Source organism: Plasmodium gaboni, chromosome 8, assembly GCF_001602025.1.
Source record: "Plasmodium gaboni strain SY75 chromosome 8, whole genome shotgun sequence".
Classification (NCBI taxonomy): Eukaryota; Apicomplexa; class Aconoidasida; order Haemosporida; family Plasmodiidae; genus Plasmodium; species Plasmodium gaboni.
Window position 1 is genome coordinate 85,179 of NC_031488.1, and position 20,703 is coordinate 105,881.

Here is a 20,703-nt window from a genome sequence, read left to right on the forward strand (position 1 = left end):
TAAATAAATAAATATATATATATATATATATGTATAATTATTTAATTTTCATTTCATACATAAATGATAGGTTTATTTATTTGTCCAAAACCCAGAAGCAATGAGACTGGTTCGAAAACTTGAAAAGAATATGAACAGAATAAAAAGTATTTGTTTACACATTTGAAGAATGTTATTATTATGCTGTCTTTTTTAAGATATATAGGTGTATAGAAAATACATCATATATATTAAAACGTTTAATCAAATCTTATGAGAGTTACATGATAATTTTTTTTTATGTACATTTACAGTTATTATTATCTAACATATATATAAATACATATATATATACATATGTATGCATGTTATGTATAGTTATTATTTTATTTTCAAAAATGATCATGTTGTATGATAAATTAAAGAAATTGAAAATTATTATAAATATTAAGTTATATAATTAAAATAAAAGTACATAGAATAAAATACATTTGTAAGTTCCTAATCAATGCAATACTAATAATACATATTTTAATATATGTATGTGTATGTATTTGTATAATAAGAACACATAAAATATATTTTTTTTAAATTATTTTTATACGAACTTTTAAATGTACTACTAAAATATAAATATGGAAAAATATAATTGATCATATGTTTTAATATATAAAAAAAAAAAAAAAAGAGAAAGTATATAAAAATATATATTCATATATATATATTCATCTTATTGTTCTTATATACCTTTTATGAAGTTAAAGAATGACTTTAGGTCACGTTTTTTTTTTTTTTTTTTCTTTTTTTCTTTTTTTTTTTTTTTATAAGAATCTTTTTATAAAAAAGCCTTATGGACACGAAAATATATCAAAATATAAATTATTTATATATATTTAGTCTATTTAATTTTTCTGTGTGTTATGGACACGAAAATATATCAAAATATAAATTATTTATATATATTTAGTCTATTTAATTTTTCTGTGTTCCTTTTAACAATACTAAAATTTCATGTCTGAATTGTATAATACTAAGTATTATTTACAAATAATTACATCACATATAAAAAATTATGATAAATTGTATATTTTATAAATATACGATTTTCAATTTTTTTATTTTTTTATATATCATTTACATGTTATATTCCATAATTTTTTTTTTTTTTTTTTTTTTGTACACTTTATATATATAATGGTCTAACAACATGCGCACACACATGAATATTCATATTTGTGCAATTTTTTTTTTTTTTTACAAAAATATATATATATGTATAAATATATTATATAAGAAGTATATAATGTGAAAATATATATATATATATATATTATATATATATATAATACAAAGATATAATTTAAAAAAAAAAAAAAAAAAAAAAAATGGAACATATACATATATAATATATATATATATATATATATATATATTTTTTTTTTTCAGATTGCAAGTACTATATGTGCATTTATATATATTACAATTAATTATATATTTTATATAAATACCCATTTTTACATACATATATATTTTTTTTATTACATTTATTTTAATTTATTTTTGTCAAAAATTTTTATATTTCTTTGATGTTCCGTTCTATAATTTCACTAAAATGCATTTGTCATTAGTCTTGAATTCAATATATACGTCTTTTTTTATTAAACAAAAAAAAAAAAAAACTTCTTATTAATAATGTAAAAAATAAAAGGAAAGATTAATAAGTGTTTTCTTTTTTTTTTTTTTTTTTATTAATTTATTTATTTATTTTTCTTTTTCTTTTTTGAATAATTAAAAAAATAAACCATTTAAAAAGAAAGTAAATATAATTATCTATAAATAAATATACATATATATATAAACAAAATTATGGAACCACTGCCTGATCCAAAGAATGATAGACAAGTGAAGGATGTTGAGCCTCCACCAGCAAAAGTAAGAAGAATACTCATTGAGAATTTTATCTATCATTATGAATATTTATGTCTAATTTTGGTTTTTATTTTATATTTATAACTTTAACATTTTCATAAATATATAATATACATTTGTAATTTGGAACACATATATATATATATATATATTTATATTTATTTATTTATTTACATTTCATATACTAGCTAGCCAAAATATATTAAAAAAAAAGATAAATTATGAACAATTCATAATTTTGTTAATTTTGTTAATTTTGTTCATATTACTTTTATTATTTTTTTTTTATTTTTTATTTTTTTTATTTTATTTTTTTATTTTTTATTTTTTTATTTAGCCGTTAAGCTTAGAACTGCTATATCCAAACGGAACGGAAGAACCACCAGATTATAAAGCTCTAAGAGATCATTTAAAAAAGGAGGGACGTATTAGGAAAGAAGATTGTTTAGATATAATTAAAAAAGTGATAGATATAGTAAGCAATGAACCGAATTTATTAAGATTAAAGGACCCAATAACAATAGTTGGAGATATTCATGGTCAATATTATGATTTATTAAAATTATTGGAAGTAGGAGGTAATCCTGACCATACTCAATTTTTATTTTTAGGAGATTATGTAGATAGAGGTTCTTTTAGTATAGAAGTATTATTATTATTATATGCATTAAAAATAAATTTCCCTGATCGTATATGGTTAATACGAGGAAATCATGAATGTCGTCAAATGACAACATTTTTTAATTTTAGAGATGAATGTGAATATAAATATGATATAGTAGTATATTATGCTTTTATGGAATCTTTTGATACGATACCTTTATCAGCTGTAATCAATGGTAAATTTTTAGGGGTGCATGGTGGTTTATCTCCTGATTTAATATTATTGAATCAAATATGTTCATTTACTAGATTTCAAGAACCACCTCGTTCAGGAATTTTCTGTGACATATTATGGTCAGATCCTATTGATGAAGATAAAGAAGAACATACTATACAAACTGAATCATATTTTCCTAATGACATAAGAGGCTGTAGTTATTTTTTTGGTTACAACGCAGCTACAACATTTTTAGAAAAAAATGGATTATTATCAATAATAAGAGCTCATGAAGCTCAACTTGAAGGATACAAAATGCATCAGACAAATTTAAAGACTGGATTTCCAATAGTTATAACTATATTTTCAGCACCTAATTATTGTGATGTATATAACAACAAAGGTGCAGTTTTAAAATTTGATAGTAACACATTAAATATACAACAGTTTAGTTTTTCACCTCATCCTTATCACTTACCTAATTTTATGAATTTATTTACGTGGTCTTTACCCTTTGTAAGTGAAAAAGTTACAGAGATGTTATATTCTCTTTTAAATTGTAGTATGAATGATACTGATGAAGGTATAAACGACATTGTATTACCTAAAGAAGTAATACAAATTTTAAATTATATTGAAGAGAATAATAAAAGAATGAATGACATGAATATTAATAACAACGAGGATAATGTAGAATATCAAGACAATGATCAATATACAAATGACAGTAATAATAACAACAATTTTGATGATATTACTTATGATGGTCATAAAAAAGATAAAGACAGAAAAAATAAAATACCATCAAATTATAATGCACAAGATAATAATCAATCATATGATCTTTCAGAAGGACAAAATAATTATAATGAAGAAAATGCATTCTTCAAAAATAATAATAATAATGATGATGATGATGAAAGAGAAAAGAAAGATGAAGGACAAGTATCTAAAGAAAGAACGGATACTCTAAGAAAAAAAGTGCAATCTGTAGGAAGACTAATGAGAGTTTTTAGAACCTTGAGGAAAGAAAATGAATTGATTGTGCAACTAAAAGGATGTAGTCCTGGTTATAGAATACCTGTAGGGTTATTATTAAGTGGAAAAGAGGGATTAGAAAATGAGCTCGAAAAATTTACAAAGGTTAAAGAAATTGATAGTATTAATGAAAAGAGGCCATCCAACGAATAAAGGAAAAAAAAAAAAAAAATAAAAATAATAAAAAAATAAAAATAATAAAAAAAATAAAAAATAAATGAATGAATTAATATGTTTGTGTGGATGGACTGATAAATGAGTATTCACAAATAAAATGTAAAAAAATATGATAAAATAAGAAAATCATATTACATAGAAATAGAAGAATATACAATACAATTTGTATACATATATATATATATATATATATATATATATATGTGTATGTCTTATTTTATTTGTTTATTTATTTTCTTTTTTTTTCCATTTGGTCATATATAAAATGCATGTGTACAAAAAAATAAAAAATAAATCAAATAAAATCAAATTAAATACCAATATTATTTTAATACACATAAATATATATGGTATATGCAACTCCCCACAAATACAACATATATATATATATATACATATAATTATTGCATTTTTAAAATATATATATATATTTTTTTTAATATTCATTTCTTTTTATGTGGCAATCCACTTATGATAATATAATATATATATATATATATATATATATATTTTTATTTACATATAATAATTTTTTAATTAAAATATAAAAAGAAAGTTTATAAAATAGTTTTTAATGTGTACATAGAACATATATATAAAATATATATTATATTTTGCCTTTTATAATCTACTTATGTGTATATATATTATGTTATTCATATTTATATGTATAAAACTTTATTAACGACTTATTAAGCATATATATATATTTATTAATATATATATATATATATATATTTTTTTTTATACATATATTTCTTCAAATTATAATGCTTATAAATTAGATATAATATAAAAATTATGTATCAATTTTTTTTTTTTTTTTTTCTGGTTATATTTTTATAATATTTTTAATATATAAATAAAAATACGTTTAATTTTTTTTTTAATGTCTAAACGTATGACAAAAATAAAATAATAAAAAAAAAAAAAAAAAAAAAAAAACCATCTTAAGAAAAAAATTAATTATATAAATATTGTACAAAAAAATAAAAAATATATATATGTATATATATATATATATATATAATTTGCAAGACTATTAAAGGATAATGAAATTATTGTATATTCAATTAATCTTACATTATAAAAACAGCATCATATATATAATATCTATATATTATATGCATATGCAAATGTGTTGTAATTTTCCACTTTTATATTTTTATTTAACCTATCATCACGTTTTTTATTATCACCTATAAATATAAATATAAATATGTGTATATGAAGATATATTTATATGAAAATATAAATACTGGTATGTTATATATATATATATATATATTTATATATTTATATATATGTGTGACTAACTTAATATGCTGAATGGATTATTTTGTATATATATTTTTCCATCTACGTTATGTATACACTTTCTATAATCATAGAAGAAAAAATAGTTTTGTATATTTTTTTTATTTTTTGTATTGAAATAATAATCCTTAAGTTTTTGACAAGTGTCTAAAGAGATGTTAGTATTTAATAGTTCATCTTTTATTTTGTTAATATTTCTATTTGCATTTATTTTATTTTTATTATCTTCTTCTATATCTTCATAAAATTGTATATTTTTTATTTTCCTTGAAAAAAATATTTCTTCAAGTGGTGAGTATTCATATCTCTTTTGAATTTCCATGATATTTTAAAAGGAAAAAAATACGTAATGAACATCAAGTTTATAATAAGCAAAATAAATACAACAATAAGAAATTATATAAATAAAAATATATATATATATGTAAATATGTATATATATATATATTTTTTTTTTTTTTTTTTTTTTTTTTTATGTTGTCCTTTTATTCTTCTACTGTGCAAACGCTTTTTAAATTATGTTTTTCTTTCCCTGTGATGGTTATTAAGAAATAAAAAAAAAAAATAAAAAATATATAAAATATAAAATATAATATATATATTATAATACACATAGAATGACAATATGTAATATATATATATATATATATATATTTTTTTTTTTTTTTTATTTTATATTTACTATCGTTTTCACCTACTGCTCTTATATCTTATACCATACATATTCTGATATGTATACAAAAAAAAAATAATAATAAAATAAATAATAAAAATATTATATATATATATATATATTTTATAATTTAATTATTGTTAACTTTATTTCTTATATATAATTTAATAATTAAAAAAATTATATTTAATTATATTTTTTTATAAGCAGGGTCAACATATAATATATATATATATATATATAATTATTTATTTTATTGAAACATGACCAGTAAAAAATGTTAAAAAAAAAATATATTTAAAATGTAATGACTACTTTTTTTTTTTTTGGTAAAAATAAAAAAATAAATACATAAATATTATATATATATATATATATATATATATATATATATTTTTTTTTTTTTTTTTTATTTATATTTTTAAGAATGAAAAAGAAGAAGTATGTTTTTCTCGAATTTAGTATCAATCGTATTACGCTTGGCAAGGTTTATTTTGAATTATTTAATGATGAAGAAATAAAAAAATCAGTTAATAATTTTTTAAATTTATGTAAGGGTCAAGACTATCATAGTATATATTCTAATGAGATTTTAAGTTATAAAAATTGTATGATCGAGAAAATAAAAAAAGGAAAATGTATAAAGACTGGATATTTAAGAAATAAAATAAATATAAATGATAATGAATCATATTATAATAAGAATAATATAAATAATAATAATAATGATGATAATTATGATAATTATGATGATTGTAATTCTATAGATAATATATATAATTCTTTAAAAAATAAAATGAAAAAGAATAAAACAAATAAATATGAAAAAGTAGAATGTATATATGGAAATTATTATAATAAAGAATATAGTAAGAGAAAACATACATGTGCAGGTTTATTAACCATGATACAAATTGAAGATAAAAAATATTCATCCATATTTAAAATAACTCTAAATAAAACATATTCATATAATAATAAAAATATTATCATAGGTCAAGTTATAAAAAATATGCATATATTAAGAGCTATAGAAATGTTGCCTACTTATAACAATGGAACTCCAAAGGTTCATTTGTATATATCTGACTGTAATGAAGTAAATGAATCATTTTTTAAAAAAGAAAAAATTTCGTCAAGGCAAATGTATATTAATCAGATGTTTGAAATGTCAGCCAAGCAATCTGCACAAAATGATATAGCTAATGTAGACAATAATAATGATAATAATTTTATATATGAACAACATACATATAACCATTCTTATGACGATTATACTATAAAAAAAAAATCCTATGACAATTTTAACAATGAACATATTAATGAGAAACAAAGAGGAATTATATTATTAAATAAAATATTTCAACAAATAGATGATCATATTAAAAATGATAACAATTTAATGGAAAAAAAAAAAAAAAATAAAAACGAAAAAGATGATACTCTTCAGAATGATGATAATCTTCAGAATGATTATACTCTTCAGAATGATGATACTCTTCAGAATGATAATGTCAAGAGTGATTATTTTGATAAAGAACAAAAGGATCTTCAAAATTATAAATCGTTTAAAGAGAATGATAAAAATTATAATAAAAATCAAAAACACTTAGATTGTTCTATGTCACAAATGTATCAACTGTCATCATTTCATAATCATGAAAATCATCTTAACAAACAGATGACAGACAGAGAAAGGAAGTTATTAAACATACAAATGAAAATCAACCAATCTAAAATGTTTAATCATATGGAAATTAAAAAAGAAAAAATGCATGAGAGGATAGGTCTAGCAAGCACTCATCGTTTTGATGAGTACATGAAATATAAATATGAGAAAAATGTTAATATAACAGATGTGCATTCTAAAGGAGTAAAACAGAAAGGGGCCCAACAAGAAACAGGAAGTATATTAGATGAACAGAAGGAGGATATTATAAATACTGCAAGGGGAAAAACAAATAATAATACACACATTGATGGAAATAATAATAATAATAATAATATATATGATGATGATAATAATAATACACATATTGATGATAATAATAATACATATGATGATGGTAATAATAATTACAAACGAGATAAACTCTATAATATTAGCGCATTTAATGTTAAAAAAATAATGCTTAAAAAAAATAAGAAAAAAGACGATACTTACCAACTAGATAATGATACAAATTTATACAAAAAAATAAAATTTAATTTCTCAATCAACAGAAAAATATATGATGAGAAAAAAAAAATATATGGATCAAATTTCTATAATATTAATTTATTAAATCATGAAAATACAAAAGGTAATGAATATGACAAAAATAAAGTTGTAGAATTCTGTAAGAAACAAGAAGAGTTAAGAAGTAAAATTAGTAGGAAGAGAAAAGAAAAAGAAGGAATCTTCAAAAATTATATTAATCAAAGAAATAAAATATATAATAAAAAGTTAGATCGATATTTTAATAAGCATACACTCGAAATTAGAAAGCAGCTTGAAAATCCATCATAAAAAAAAAAAAATATATATATATATATATATATATTTATATATATATTATATATTCTTACACATATTTAAGAGAGTGCATATATAATTATATATTATTTCACCTAAAACGTATGAAACATTTTTTTTTTTTTTTTTCTTTTTTTTTATAATGATATATATGTTTAATTTTTTTATTCCTTTAAATAAATATTAAAGTAATATATAATTTTTGGATTAAATAAAAAAGGTATAAATAAATAAACAAATATATATATATATATATATATATATATATATATATATATGTTAAAATATTTATGTATTTTTTTTTTTTTTTTTTTTGATTTCTACATATATAAACTCAAAATAAAAGAAGCTTAAAAATAAATTTCAAGTTATATAATATTGTTATATGTCAGGTTACAAAAAAATAAATAAATATAAATATATCATATCTTTTAATTTTTTAATTTTTTTGATATGTAGCTGTATGGATCCATATATATATATATATATATATATAAAGAAAAACAAATTAAATATATATTAAATATAAGTTTACTATATATTAAATATATGTTTACTATATATTAAATATATGTTTACTATATATTAAATATATGTTTACTATATATTAAAAAAAAAAATCTACAATTTTGATTTTTGATTTTTTCTTTTTAATGTAAATATATTGGCCAATTCAAATGGATTTTTAACTAATGGCGAAATTACATTTCCTACTTTGTTTGAATATTGTGGTGTTATCAATTGTTTATATGCTGATAAATCATTAATTTCTTTATTAATATTTATATTTAATGTTTTTTCATATCCATGTTTATCATATGGATATGGTATTTTGTCTACATAATACTTATCAAATTTTTTATCTTTTTTATTATAAAGTGTTATTGTATGTAATGGTTTATTTTTTTTGTTTTCAATAATTTCTTTTTCTTTCATTATTTTATTTTTTTCTAATTCTAATAATGTATTATAATTACACCATTCTTTGTTATTAACTTCAATATCTTTTATTTTTTCATCATCACTTAATTCATATAGTTCTTCATCTTCTTTTATATCATCATTCTTAGGATTTATATAATCTTCATATACATTATTTTCAAAGTTATATACATTCATTTTTTCACAATAGGATTCTAAAATCTCTTCATTATTAACTTTATTAATATTTTTCAAACTATTTTCTATGACTTTATTATTTTTTTTTTTTCCACCCCCCTCTCCATCTAAATTATTATTATTATTAATAGTAGTAGTACGATTATTTTCAGATTTCTTCTTTTTTGTCTTGCTAGAACCTTTTATATCTTCTTTATCCTTGACATCATTTTTTTTATATTCACTAGGACTTAAATGACTATCAGCACTTATAGAATCATTCATAACATCACCATTAATATGATTATTATTATGATTATTAATATGATTATTAATATGATCATTTATATCATCATTTATATCATCATTTACATCATCATTTATATCATCATTTACATCATCATTTACATCATCATTTACATCATCATTTACATCACCATTTACATCATCTTTTACATCATCTTTTACATCATCATTTACATCATCTCTTACATCATCTTTTACATCATCAATATGCAATATATTTGTCTTCTTCAAACTATTTAAAAAATCAATGTCATTTTTTAATTCCTTTTTAGCTTTCAATAATTCTTTATGACTAAAATCAGAAAGTTTATTTTTAGAGAATAAAATGTGGCTCTCCTCATCATTCTTCACTAATTCATCTGAAGAAAAGGAAGCCAAAGAATTATCTTCTTCTTCATCATCATCATCATATATATTATCCATATTATTTTTATTTTTATTTTTATTTTCGAATTTTTTTAATATATCTTTTCTCCTATTATACTTTTCCTCATTTTGTTTATTTTCTTCGGCATTCCTAACAAATGAGAATCTTAACAAATTTCTTTTTTTAAATTCATCATATATTTTATTTTTTCTCTTTTTATCATCCATATCGTCATGATTTTTTATATTTTCATTTGAATATGTATCAGAATGATTTATTTGATCATCATCATTTGAAGATATTTCATCACTATCTTCTGACATAATATCATCATCATGTATAATATTATTATCTTCATTTGTTTGTTCATTCAAAACTGTTTTTTCTATAATTTTCTTTAACATATTTTTTTCTTCTTTATCATTTTGTATACTTTTTAAGATTTCTTTTCTGAGTTGTTCATTTTTATAACGATTAAGTGTTTTTATAGTTTTTTTTTTTTTTATATTATTTATTAAATTTCTTTTTTCAGCATATTCTTTCTCATAGTTAATTATATCTTTAATCATATCTGGATGTTCATTATATAATTTCTTCATAATTTTTCCTTCTTCTTTTTTTTCTTTAATTCTTAAATATTTTCTATAAGATTTAGATTTTATTTTTTTTCTATAACGATTCTTTCTATTTTCTATTGATAATAAAAGTTTTAATTGAGCAATCTTTTTTATTTCTTCTCGTTTCTTTTCTTTCTCAGTTCTTAATAGATCTTCTGATATGTGTAACATTTTAGATTTAATTAAATTCATTTTCATTTCTTCCTCAAAATTATATATATTAAATTCTTCTTCATTCTTATGATCTCTCTTTATTATTTTCTCTTTATTTTGATTATAAACATTGGTTTGTTCATCGTAGTTATTTAAATGGCTCTTATCAACCATGTGCATCTCTAACATATTATTATTATTATTATGAATAATATTATCATCATTGTTATTATTATTTTCAACATTATTTTTATTATTATTATTATCATCATCATATATTTCACTCTGTATCTTTTCTTTTCTTTTTAAAAACCTCTTAATTAATTTCTTGTTTAAAAATTCGTCACCTTGATTTCCTTTTTTTTCCTTTTGTCTTCCAAATTCGACCTTGCTAGAATTTTGTATTATATTATATGCCTTGTTCATTTTATTTAATAATTTTACATTCTGAACATATCCTAGTGTAGTATTAAACTTTTGTTCTTCTATAAAGGATAGGTGTTTCTTTCCTTTCTTCTTATTTTGTTCGTTCTCTAAAAAATTTAGATCTTTTTGTAGGCCTTGACCAAAGAAGTTATCATTTGAATAAATTAAGTCGGTCAATTCTATTTTTTCTTTGTTTTCTTTGTTTAGTTTATACATATCGTCTTTTAATGAGTAGTATTGATACGAGTCATGAACGTCATCATCATCATCAACGTGATGATCATCATCGTCGTCACCATAATGAATATTATTATTATTATTATTATTATTATCATGGCTCAATTTTTTTTTCTTCTTTTTATTTTTATTTTTATTTAATTCCTTCTCTTTATCATTAGAATTTTCTAAAAATTTCATAAAGTTTACAGATGAATATTCTTCATCATTCTTATCATTTATATATGACACATGGTCATTCTCAATGCGTTCCATAATCCTTTCTTCGTTGTCTGTTATTATTTCATCCTCATCGACAAGTGCATTGACATAATTATTATCATTTTTATTATTATTTTTTTTTTTTTTTTTATTCTTTTTGACCATTATGTCTTTCATAGAATTTTTTAATTTTTTTGATATTTTTGATTTTTTGGTTTTTTTTTTAATATTTAAATTTGTTATATCCTCCTGGTATTTATCATCAGATGAGATAGTCATATTTTTCATCATTCTTTTTACTATACTACTATCATCATTGTCCTTTTTATTTTTAATTTTAATTACCATTTTGTTTTTTTTATTCTTTTTATTTTTCAACAGTTTCTTATTTTTGATGGATAAAATATTCTTCTTATCGTTTGATTCATACAAACTTAATGATTCCTTAACATTCTTCAATTTTTTTGTTTTTCTTTTTTTATTTCTTATTCTTATATCATCATCACAACTCTCCATTTTTAAAGGTTCTATAATCTTAATATTATTATATATATATATATAGAAACCTTTAAAAGAATTATATATATCTAAGGAGAGTTAAATATATTATTTGATTTTATTTATTTGTATATGGTTTGTATTTGATTTTATATATTTCATAATTATATTAACAAGGTTATAATATATTATATATATTATATATATATATTTATATTGTAATAGAAAAAATAAAAGTGACTGTCGTGCCATACGATTTTTTGTAATTATTTAATTTTTTATTAATCAGTTAATTATTATAATATTACAACAAAATGTTTTTTTTTCAAACATCCAAAAAATAAAAAAATAAAAATAAAAATAAAAATATATACATATATATATTATATATATATATATATTAATTCTCTCTATATATTTAATTTTATCTATTTATCTTAGAGTATACTATAAGGTTTATTAATTAAAATATAAATTTCTTGTAATTAAAAGGATATATAAATATATTATATTATAATATATTTATTTCTATTAATGTTCCATATAAAAAAATAAGCAGAATAATTTTTGTTTTTCCTCCATACATACAATTAATTAATATCAATACAATGTCACATTTAAAATATATATATTATAACATTTAATTTTATGCACTTCTTTTCAATTTAACTACAATTAATTTTTAATATATAAAAATCAAAAGAATTTAGTTTATATATATATATATTTATATATAATATATTTATATATACTAAAAAAATAAAATAACAACAAAAAAATAAAATAAAAAATATATGATATATACATGTATTTATTATATATATGATATAATATATGCTCTAGTTGTATATATTATTCTTTTAAGCATATAATAATTTTTGCAACACTTCAAAAAAAAATAACATAAGATAAAACTATATTTAATATTTTGTTAATAATATATATATATATATATATATATTTATTTATTTATATAATATATTATTCTTTTTATTTCAAAAGATACAAATATTTTTTTTTTTTTTATGAATGTTAAGAGCGGACAAGAAAAAAAAAATAAAAAATAATAAAAAATATATACATATAATATTATATATATATATTTATTTATTTATATATTAGTTAGAATTTATTAGTCTTAACGAATCTTGTAATGCCTTTGTGTAATGATTTACTGCCTGAACAATATCATCATCTGCTGCTTCTCTTGCTTGCGATTCCATAATTAATCCATTTTTTATTGTTGCTATTTCTTCTAGCACAAAATTTTGAAAGTTCTCATTTTTTCCTTTCTTCTCTCGTTTTATTTCTTCTATGTATGATATAATTTCTTGGTACTTACTATCCCGTATATTCTAAAAAATTAAATATATAAATGAATAAATATAAATATATATAAATATATATATATATATATATATATATATATAACTGCCCATATATGTTGATTATAAAAAAAAAAAAAAAAAAAAAAAATGTTTATATTTACACACACAGATAAACCACAAAGGAATATTTATCATACATACATATATATATATATATATTTATTTATTTATTTGTTACCTTCTCTGTATTTATTTTTTCCTCGTTTTTCTTTTCAATGTCTTCCAACTTTTTACAAATATTATTTTCTTTCTCCTTGTTATGAACCTTTTCTTGTTGAAAGTTTGACTGGAGCACTGCAAATTCTTGTGCAATATGATTATTTTTTTTTTCTAATGATTGAATACATTTAACTTTTTCATTTTCTATATTAGAACTAATAGTATTAATTTTATCATTTAAAACTTTTATAGCATTTTCTATTTCATTTACTTTATCGTGTACAACATTTTCTATTTTTTCTTGTACTTTTAAAATTTCAGATGAAAATATATTTTGAATATTTCTATTATGTTCTATTCTTTTTTTGATTTCATTATTTAGATTTTTTTCAAGTTTATTTATAGCTTCTCTAATAATATAAATTTTTTCTTTTTCTACATTTTTTTTTTGGAGAATTTCATTCTTTATTTCTTTTTCAAATCCTTCAATTTTTTCACATAATCTTTTTATTTTTATCTTAGTATTGTTGTTTATACATTTCTCATTAATATCAACAGGGTTCTTAAAACCATGATTAAATATTATACTCTCATTTTTTTCAAGATTCATCGTGTTCTTTTTCTTTGAATTATATATAAGATTTGTCTTTTTAACATTTGATCCTTTATCCATGCCTATTCTTTTAGAATTAAAAAATATATCTTCATCATTAAAAATAATATCATTATTATTTCGTAGGTTATTCATACTGTTCATATGTTTAATGTTGCTAGGATGTGTAGATGGGTTATTATAATGTGAGCTATGAACATTGTTCATATTATTCACATTATTTGTATCACTCATATGATTTAAATTGCTAATATTATTCATATGGTTTAAATTGGTCGTATTATTCACACTATTTATATTATTCAAATTATTTAAATTATTCACACTATTTATATTATTCAAATTATTTAAATTATTCAAATTATTCATATTATTCAAATTATTCATATTATTCATTTTATTGTAGTCACAAAAATTCATTATATTATTTCTTGTGAGGTTAAGAGAATTATTCATATTTTTTTCAAACAAATTATTTTCTAATTCGTATGAAAAATTATATGGTTTTGAATAATTTTGTTCTTGTAATTGTTTTTGTTTTTTAGTTTGTTGTTTTTTTTCTTTAAATTCTATATTTTTTGGATATATCTGTTCTGGTCTTCCTGTTCCCTTTTCTTCTTCTAACTCTACGTCTGCGTCTACGTCTACGTCTCTATCTATATCTCTATCTCTATCTATATCTATATCTGCTTGTACTTGTTCCTTTTCTTTTTTTTCTTCTTTTATATGTTTATGATTACTCTTATTGTTTAACTTATGATCCTTATACAATTCACCTTTATCCTTTATATATTGATTATTAATTTCCTTATTTTTTTTATTATCCTTTGTTGATTTTTTCTTCTTATAAAAAATTTTCTTTTCAATATTTATTTTATGACCAGTTGAAAAATTATTACTGCTATATTCTTCAGTATTTTGAGAAAGGTTACTATTGTTTCTATAAAACGAATTTTCTTTTTTTTGTTTATTATATGTATTATTTATATCTCCTAAAAAATCTTTAGCTTTATCTTTATATAGTTCTTCAAATTCAGAAGTATATACAAAATAATTTATATTACTTTTATTATTTATATTATCTTTTTTTTCTTCACAAGATGATGAATTGCTATTATTGAAACTGTATATGCTTTCTTTATATGTCGAGAAATTATCGTCCCTTTTCTTAAAAGTCTCTGGATTTTTTTTATTATTATTATTGTGATTCTCTTTATTATAAAACATTATATGAGAATATACTATACAAATATAATAATCTATATATATATATACACATATATATATATATATATATATATATGTCTTTAATTATATATGTGATACCATAAAAAATATATTATCAAGTGTCTATAGTAAAAAAAGTTTATAATAAAATGTATAACCGAGATATAAACACATTCCAAGGGTTTCAAAAATATTATTATAATAAACAACACAAAAAAAAAAAAAAAAAAAAGGAAAGAATTATATGAAGTGAAAAGGCATGAATAAGATATGCTTTTTTTTTTTTTTTTTAAATTATATACAGATATATAATCATAATAATAGATGACTACATATATATATATATATATATATATATATATTTTTAATATGTGAAAAAAAAAATTAAACCTTTAAACTCATTCTTTAATAATGATATAATAAAAAAAAGTTATATCGTCCTGTATATACCATGTGGGTGGTACACATTTACAACAAAAAAAAAAAATAAAATAAAATAAAATATAAATTATAAAACATATATATAATGTAATATATTAAATATATCAATCAAAATGATATATATCTAATATAAATATTTATAATATCATTAAATATACAAAAATAAGGAGAAAATAAATACGTATTATATATATATAACATTTATGTTTTGAATAAAATTTATTCAAGAGAATATTTTCATTCATTTAAAAAAAAAAAAAAAAAAAAATATATATATATATATATATATATGTTACCCATAAGGAGATAATATACTTATTATATACATATAATAATGAGAATATATTTTTTTAACATATTGTATTTTATTTTTCTTTTTCACATCATTCTTACTATTTAATAAAAAAAAAAAAAAAAAAAATACATATTTCTAATACTGTCTGCAGATATGGTGCATTTATAAGATCTTACAAAGTGTATATTATATATTATATATATATATATATTTTTTTTTTCATTTTATGAAGATGAAGAGTTCACTTATTTAAACCCTACAACCACATTTAAAAAAATAAATATAAAAATATTAATTAGTAAATCCACACATACGTACATACATACATACATAAATATATATATTATATATTTTTTAAAATGTATATTTTATTAATATCTTCTTAAAGTAAAATGATGACATATTCATATAAAAAGGTACATATGACATAGGATCAGAGTATATATATATACTATCTTTTTTTTCTTTTTTTTTTTTTTTTTTTTTTTTAAATTTCTCTGATAAAAAGATAGCCTTAAATCTTTTAAAATACTTTAAAAAATGTTGTTAATTTTTCAAATTATATTTATATAAGAAATAAGCCTGTACCTTATATTTAAGATAAATATAATAAATAAATAAATAAAATTATATATATATATATATATATATATAATTATTATTTTTTTTTATTTTTATTTTATTGGCTCAAAATATATGAAAAAACAAATATAAATGTAAAAAAATCATTTTATTAGTCATGTTTTATTCTTAAGGGGAGAATATCTTTATCATGAATCTAAACGTCAATATAGAAACTGTAGGAAAATTATCAGAGCACAAAGGTAAACAAAATATACTTATATATTAAAAATTCATATGTAATTAAAATTAATATTCATCCTTATATCAATTCTTTTTCTATGTGGAGAAAATGAAATAAGAAAGAGTTATAATATATATATATATATATTTTATTTTCTATTCAGCTTGTATTACAAAAATAATATTTAGCGATGATGAAAATTATATTCTTAGTTCAAGCCTAGATAATAAAGTATGTCTATGGAATGTAAACACTCATTTACATATCAACAGTTATAAAGGTATAATTATAAAAATTTTATGATAATAAAATAATTCATCTAATCATAATATTATTTGTATATGTATTTTTTTCATTATATTTATATTATTAGATGTTCATAAAAAGGGAATAAATGACATAGCTCTTTTTCGTGACAACACGAAATTTTTCTCAGCAGGTACGAAAGGGCTTCTATGATATATATATGACATGTTTATTATATAATACTATATATATATATATATATATATATATATATATATATATATATTTATATATTTATATATTTATATATTTATATTTTTTTTTTTAAGGGAATGATTTATATGTTTATTTGTGGGATACGCTGTCAAACAAGATATTGAACAGGATTAACGTAAATGGTTATAAAAAAAAAATAAATATTTTCATACATTATAAACTTCAATATATATATATATATATATATTAATATTCATATTTCCTTTTTTATGTAGACAAAATAAATGTAATAAGATTAAGTACTAATGAAAAATTACTCTTCTGCAGTAAAAATAATGCCGTTAATATTTATGACTTTAGAGAAAGGGATTTCAAAAAAAAAAATAATCCATTACAAATATTTAATGAAGCAAAAGATTGGATATCAGAGTAATTAAAAAAATAAATAATTATATAATTGAATATTATCAAATTTAAATGTATATGCATATTTTTTTTTTTTTTTTTTCCTCTTATTTCAGTTTTATTGTTGACGATTTTGAAGTATACACATGCAGCATTGATAATATACTGAGAATTTACGACTTAAGGATGGGGAAATTTATGAATTATGATATGAAATCATCAATTTTAAGTATTGACATAACAAATGACAAGAATTATTTTTGTGTCAATTTGATAGACAATACTATAAAACTGGTGGAGAAAAATAGCGGTAATAAATAAATAAATAAATATATATATATATATATATATATATATACATATTCATATATATATTTTTTTTTTTATAACTTTGTAGGAACCGTTCTAGGGTTATATAAAGGAGATGTGAATAACAAACACAGAAGGAATATCAAGTTGGACACCAAGAATAAATATATTTTTTCCTGTTCACATAAAAACGAAATAGTAATTTACGATATTGTAAGAAGTAATACAATTAATAACACGACTTTTTATGAAAAGTTAGAGTATGAAGAAGATCTTGACATTTATAAAAATACTTATTTTCAATTAAATATAGGTAAGCCAACCTACTATTTAAATGTTAATAAAAATATGCTCCCAGAAAATTCATATATCGATAGAGAAAAATATAAATCTATTTTAAATAAATACAAATATTATGGAAAAAAAAAAAAATATATTGATTCTTCAGATCAAGATTTTCAAAATATTAATAATAAATTGGTATGTGGTGACATAGATGGTAACATACACATATTGCAGTTATATTACAATTAACATTATCAAATGTTTACACAAAAGAATTATAAGTAACATATGTACATATATATATGCATGTATGTATGTGTTTGTATTTTTTATTTTTTTTATATTTCTATATTTTCATATGTATTTAATTTTTTTGGTTTTCTTTTTTTATTTGTTCTAAAAATATACACACAACAACAACAAAAAAAAAAAAAAACATTTTTTAAATAATAATAAAGTTTATTTTAATTATATATTTATAATACATTCATATATAATAATAACAACAAATAGCTACTTTTTTTTTTTTTATTATTATGACATGTTCATATAAAAAAAAAATAAACATATTAGCTAGTTTTCATTATTATTATGACCTGTTCAGATAATAAAAGAAAAAAAAAAAAAAAAAATAGCTACTTTATACTTTATTTTTATAGCTTGTTCAAATAAAAAAAAAAAAAATAATAATAAAATAAGCTATTCTTTTATGTATTCGCCACTAAATTTTTTTGTTTTATTTATCTATAGAAAAACTACAAGTCATGAAAGAAAATGGAGAAAAAAAAAAAAATACATAATATATATAATATATATATAATATATATATATATATATATATATATGTGTTTATAATTTTTAAGATGCACATAGAAAAAATATGCCTTCATATAATATAGGGGAAAAAGGAGAAACCTATAAATTTGTCTTTACATGTATAAACAAAAAAAAAAGCAAAGAATATATATATATATATATATATATATATATATAATATATAATTTATTTGCTTCTTGGCAGTATCTGCATTTATAAAAAAAACAAAATAAAATGAGAGATTAAAAACTTGTCCATTCTGAAATATATAATATATATTTAAATATTTTTTTTCAAATGTGCTTAATATTTGAAATGTTATTATATTTTTTTTTTTTGTGTGTTTCATGTTCATTGTATAACTTGTATTAATCATTAAATATATATATTATATTTATATTTATTTATAATAATTATTTATATATATGAAATTAACATATTCCTAATAAAAATATATTATTTTATATAGTTAGATATAATTTTGTTTATTCATTGTATTTTGTATAAGAGAATTTTTTATATAATTAAGAATATATATATATATATATATATATATGTATGTATTTATTAATTTATTCTTTTATTCTATTTTTTATTTTTTATTATTTATTATTTATTTTTTATTATTTATTATTTATTTATTTATTATTTATTTTTTACTTTTTATTTTTTACTTTTTATATTTTATTTTACTTGTTCCTCATATTTTTCAATTTTGTAGTACATAATATTTTCTTTCTGATTTTATATCATCATCGCCACTCATTAATTGGAGATGAGTAATATCTAATGAAGGAAAGAAATATATTATTATATAAAATTAATATGTATTTATTGTTTCTTCTTATATTTATTTTTTATTTTCTTTGAGAATATATAAAACATGAAAATTTAGAAATATATTATTATATAAAATTAATATGTATTTATTGTTTCTTCTTATATTTATTTTTTATTTTCTTTGAGAATATATAAAACATGAAAATTTTGAGATCATAAGAATTTGTCCCATTTTTAATTTATTATAGTTTACACAACACAAAAAAAAAAAAAAAAATAAAATAATAATATAATAATATAATAAAAAATAAATAATAAAAAATAAAAAATAGAATAAAAGAATAAATTAATAAATACATACATACAT

General features: G+C 18.3%; 7 protein-coding genes across 7 annotated transcripts in view; 4 read left to right on the plus strand and 3 right to left on the minus strand.

Annotated features, from left to right (window-relative positions):
* The window catches only part of PGSY75_0802700 (hypothetical protein), a gene marked incomplete at both ends in the record, with an annotated part of 1,536 nt that extends 1,370 nt beyond the window's left edge, over nt 1–166 (plus strand). Inside the window, one exon of the mRNA XM_018785165.1 lies at nt 71–166. Within this exon, the coding sequence (XP_018642132.1) occupies nt 71–166 (96 nt within the window).
* Nucleotides 167–1,845: 1,679 nt separating this feature from the next.
* Nucleotides 1,846–3,919, plus strand: PGSY75_0802800 (putative serine/threonine protein phosphatase 2B catalytic subunit A; the record flags this gene model as incomplete). The annotated part of the gene is made up of 2 exons (XM_018785166.1): nt 1,846–1,911; nt 2,246–3,919. 2 exons carry the CDS (start codon nt 1,846–1,848, stop codon nt 3,917–3,919), a joined length of 1,740 nt encoding a protein of 579 aa, XP_018642133.1.
* A 1,137-nt stretch (nt 3,920–5,056) lies between these two features.
* Nucleotides 5,057–5,582, minus strand: PGSY75_0802900 (hypothetical protein; the record flags this gene model as incomplete). Its single annotated transcript, XM_018785167.1, has 2 exons — nt 5,057–5,142; nt 5,261–5,582. The coding sequence occupies 2 exons, from the start codon at nt 5,580–5,582 to the stop codon at nt 5,057–5,059; spliced, it is 408 nt and encodes a 135-aa protein (XP_018642134.1).
* Nucleotides 5,583–6,360: 778 nt separating this feature from the next.
* Nucleotides 6,361–8,442, plus strand: PGSY75_0803000 (peptidyl-prolyl cis-trans isomerase; the record flags this gene model as incomplete). The annotated part of the gene is made up of 1 exon (XM_018785168.1): nt 6,361–8,442. The coding sequence occupies one exon, from the start codon at nt 6,361–6,363 to the stop codon at nt 8,440–8,442; it is 2,082 nt and encodes a 693-aa protein (XP_018642135.1).
* Nucleotides 8,443–9,069: 627 nt separating this feature from the next.
* On the minus strand, nt 9,070–12,369 carry PGSY75_0803100 (hypothetical protein; the record flags this gene model as incomplete). Its single annotated transcript, XM_018785169.1, has 1 exon — nt 9,070–12,369. The coding sequence occupies one exon, from the start codon at nt 12,367–12,369 to the stop codon at nt 9,070–9,072; it is 3,300 nt and encodes a 1,099-aa protein (XP_018642136.1).
* Nucleotides 12,370–13,469: 1,100 nt separating this feature from the next.
* On the minus strand, nt 13,470–15,738 carry PGSY75_0803200 (putative filament assembling protein; the record flags this gene model as incomplete). The annotated part of the gene is made up of 2 exons (XM_018785170.1): nt 13,470–13,706; nt 13,918–15,738. The coding sequence occupies 2 exons, from the start codon at nt 15,736–15,738 to the stop codon at nt 13,470–13,472; spliced, it is 2,058 nt and encodes a 685-aa protein (XP_018642137.1).
* Nucleotides 15,739–17,246: 1,508 nt separating this feature from the next.
* PGSY75_0803300 (putative mitogen-activated protein kinase organizer 1) lies at nt 17,247–18,989 on the plus strand (the record flags this gene model as incomplete). Its single annotated transcript, XM_018785171.1, has 7 exons — nt 17,247–17,298; nt 17,443–17,559; nt 17,653–17,718; nt 17,855–17,923; nt 18,017–18,170; nt 18,263–18,456; nt 18,544–18,989. 7 exons carry the CDS (start codon nt 17,247–17,249, stop codon nt 18,987–18,989), a joined length of 1,098 nt encoding a protein of 365 aa, XP_018642138.1.
* Nucleotides 18,990–20,703: the final 1,714 nt, after the last annotated feature.